At 50.3% G+C, this 2,239-nt stretch overlaps 1 protein-coding gene across 1 annotated transcript; it reads right to left on the bottom strand.

The window, feature by feature from the left end:
• Positions 1-230: 230 nt before the first annotated feature.
• Positions 231-1,946, bottom strand: MED4 (mediator complex subunit 4). Its single transcript, XM_003741454.1, has 5 exons — positions 1,882-1,946; positions 1,611-1,746; positions 1,425-1,523; positions 1,044-1,296; positions 231-484 (listed from the first exon to the last, which is right to left on the bottom strand). Exons 1-5 carry the CDS (start codon positions 1,944-1,946, stop codon positions 291-293), a joined length of 747 nt encoding a protein of 248 aa, XP_003741502.1. The 3' UTR covers positions 231-290.
• Positions 1,947-2,239: the final 293 nt, after the last annotated feature.

Below are 2,239 nucleotides of genomic sequence, written 5' to 3'. Positions count from 1 at the left end.
GGCATTGATTGTTTTTGTTTTCTGTATCCGTCCTCGGAGGCAACGTGATAAACAGTAGCCAGGACCTTGAAGCTTGGCCGTGTGGTCCGGCCCGAAAGAAAACTGAGTCAGGCATCAGGCATCGGGTGGGAAATGGCCAGAAACAGATGAAGCGCTTCTCCACAGCGCATGGGTCACCGCATATGTATCGATTTTACTCCCGAGTGTCAAAACTCCCATGACGTCGGTAGAAAATCCTGATCTTATTTACAAAACCTGCTCATGTACATTGTGATGGGATAGGATTATCCTCATTGGCTGTCGCTGCTTGATGACGAACTGGAATCTGTCGACATAACTTCGACGTCTTCGTTCTTCGTCTCCAGTCCCGTCTGCAGGGCCAGGGAAGACAAATTGGGCTTGATGTCTTGGGACGACAATGTAGATCCGAGTTGCCACGAGAATCCGGATGGCGGACCACCGACGGGCGTTCCCAAACTTCCCTCTGGAACGGAACGGCGACGTTCAGTCGACTGGCGTTAAGAGCGGTACAGCAAAGCGCCCTTACGATGAGCTCCCGTCTTCACCGCGAGCGAGCCATAACTCACCCTTAGGATCAGTTCTACTTAAAATTTTGAAGAAGTATCTGATCAAAGAACCTACGGCTTATACGTACTCGGCTCTGGGGAATAAGATTGCGAACAGGGTCGACATGAGCGGCTTAAAATTACGCCTATCTCTCTTTTTTCTAGATATTAGAGAATGATAATTCCCGATCGGATGTTGCGCAAAGATTCGATGTGAGCGAGCCCAACAGAGTAACGGTTGTTTCCGTTTGATGCAATACCCACACATGACGAAAACCCAGATTTCAACGAGCTGAGACCGGCGAATACAACTTTTCTGTATGATCGGTTCCGACACTCTGCCAACGAAAGGTCTCGAGGCATTGGGAGGATCGAATAGAGCCGGATCCTGAGTATTCCCGGGAGCACTGATGGCTGTGCATTTCCCAGGGGAGCTGGCGTATGAAATAATACGAACTGATACCGGAGTAGACATACCGAGGATTCCACGGGGTCCTTCAGCAGGTGGTAGCGGGAGATCACACATTCTGCCCAACGATCCCTGGCGCATCTCAATGTCTGTCGGATATGGGCGTCGCACATCTCCCTGCTGCCAATTGTGAGGCGCGGCGACCGCAGACGAGGCGGATATCCGATGTGCATATTTGATCAATTCCTCTGAGGAGACCTGGTTCTCCTGAGCTTTCTTGATCGACTCGAGCTTTTGTTTCGCTTGGAAAATTGCGGTCGCCTGCATCGGGACAAGAAACGATTCTCGTAGTCCTCTCATTCCCTTGGAGATCGTCAGATGGGTCGGAAAACAGACAGGAAGAAAAACACTATGTCTTGCCCCGAAGGGAATTCACGGCCAAAACTAACCAGTAGGTTCTCGGCCTCCTTGAGATTGCTTTGTAGTGTATGGATGTCTTTGTCCTGACGGTCGACTTCCTCTTGTAGAGCTTCGATGACTTCCTCGACCTGCGGGGTCCCAGAACAACTTCAGATCATTTTTCTCTGCGTCGCGCACCGCGATTAAAATTTGATCAGCCAGCCCGAGGAACCAACCTTCTCTTGCTGACGAGCTTGCTGGAGGAGATCTTTGAACTCCTGGTCTTTCGCGACGAGGATCTCCCCGAGATGATAGTGCTCCGCACTACTCAGTTTCTGGGACTTAGGAGCCAAGAAATTGTCCACCAATTCCCTAAATAGTTAATTTTCGAGATCTTCAGTCGGGAGTTATGAGGAAGCTTTGCATGAAAGATCAGACGCTCCTACCGGATTGGGCTGACTTTCATTTTCACCCACTAAAACCAGCAACGAATAATGATTCACTCACTTGGCGATGATTTCCATATCATCTATAACTCGTAGGAGCTTTCCCTTGGTGCCGGTAGCCGCCATTCCGCCGACTTCGAAAAGCTCCTGTCCTTCGTTACGATATCCGGCTCAGAATGGAAAAACTTCCGCTCTGAAACCTTTCATCAGTCCAGTCTCCAGTCCCGGAGAGTGCGGTATCGTCTGCTGTCTCTGTTTTCGTATCTCGTTCGTGTGTTTATTGTTGTTGTGTGGGGAAGCCCGTGTGGGGAAGCCCGTATGGGCCGGTTGTGGAAATCGTATTCCCGATTCGTGGCATGTATGGTCGAGGGAACCGTCCAAGTCTATCGATTAGTTTGCACGGAGACTGCAGAGGCGGA

Source organism: Galendromus occidentalis, unplaced genomic scaffold, assembly GCF_000255335.2.
Source record: "Galendromus occidentalis unplaced genomic scaffold, Mocc_1.1 scf7180000077182, whole genome shotgun sequence".
NCBI lineage: Eukaryota > Metazoa > Arthropoda > Arachnida > Mesostigmata > Phytoseiidae > Galendromus > Galendromus occidentalis.
This window is presented reverse-complemented; position numbering and strand designations above follow the sequence as displayed.

What these genes read in the sequence shown, in the direction of transcription:
- MED4 (XM_003741454.1), bottom strand. Translation starts at nt 1,946, where the DNA reads ATGGCGGCTACCGGCACCAAGGGAAAGCTCCTACGAGTTATAGATGAT. An exon ending in GATATGGAAATCATCGCCAA is followed by an intron (nt 1,747 to 1,881) that starts GTGAGTGAATCA and finishes TTAACTATTTAG; the next exon opens with GGAATTGGTGGACAATTTCT. An exon ending in AGGAGGCCGAGAACCTACTG is followed by an intron (nt 1,297 to 1,424) that starts GTTAGTTTTGGC and finishes GTCCCGATGCAG; the next exon opens with GCGACCGCAATTTTCCAAGC.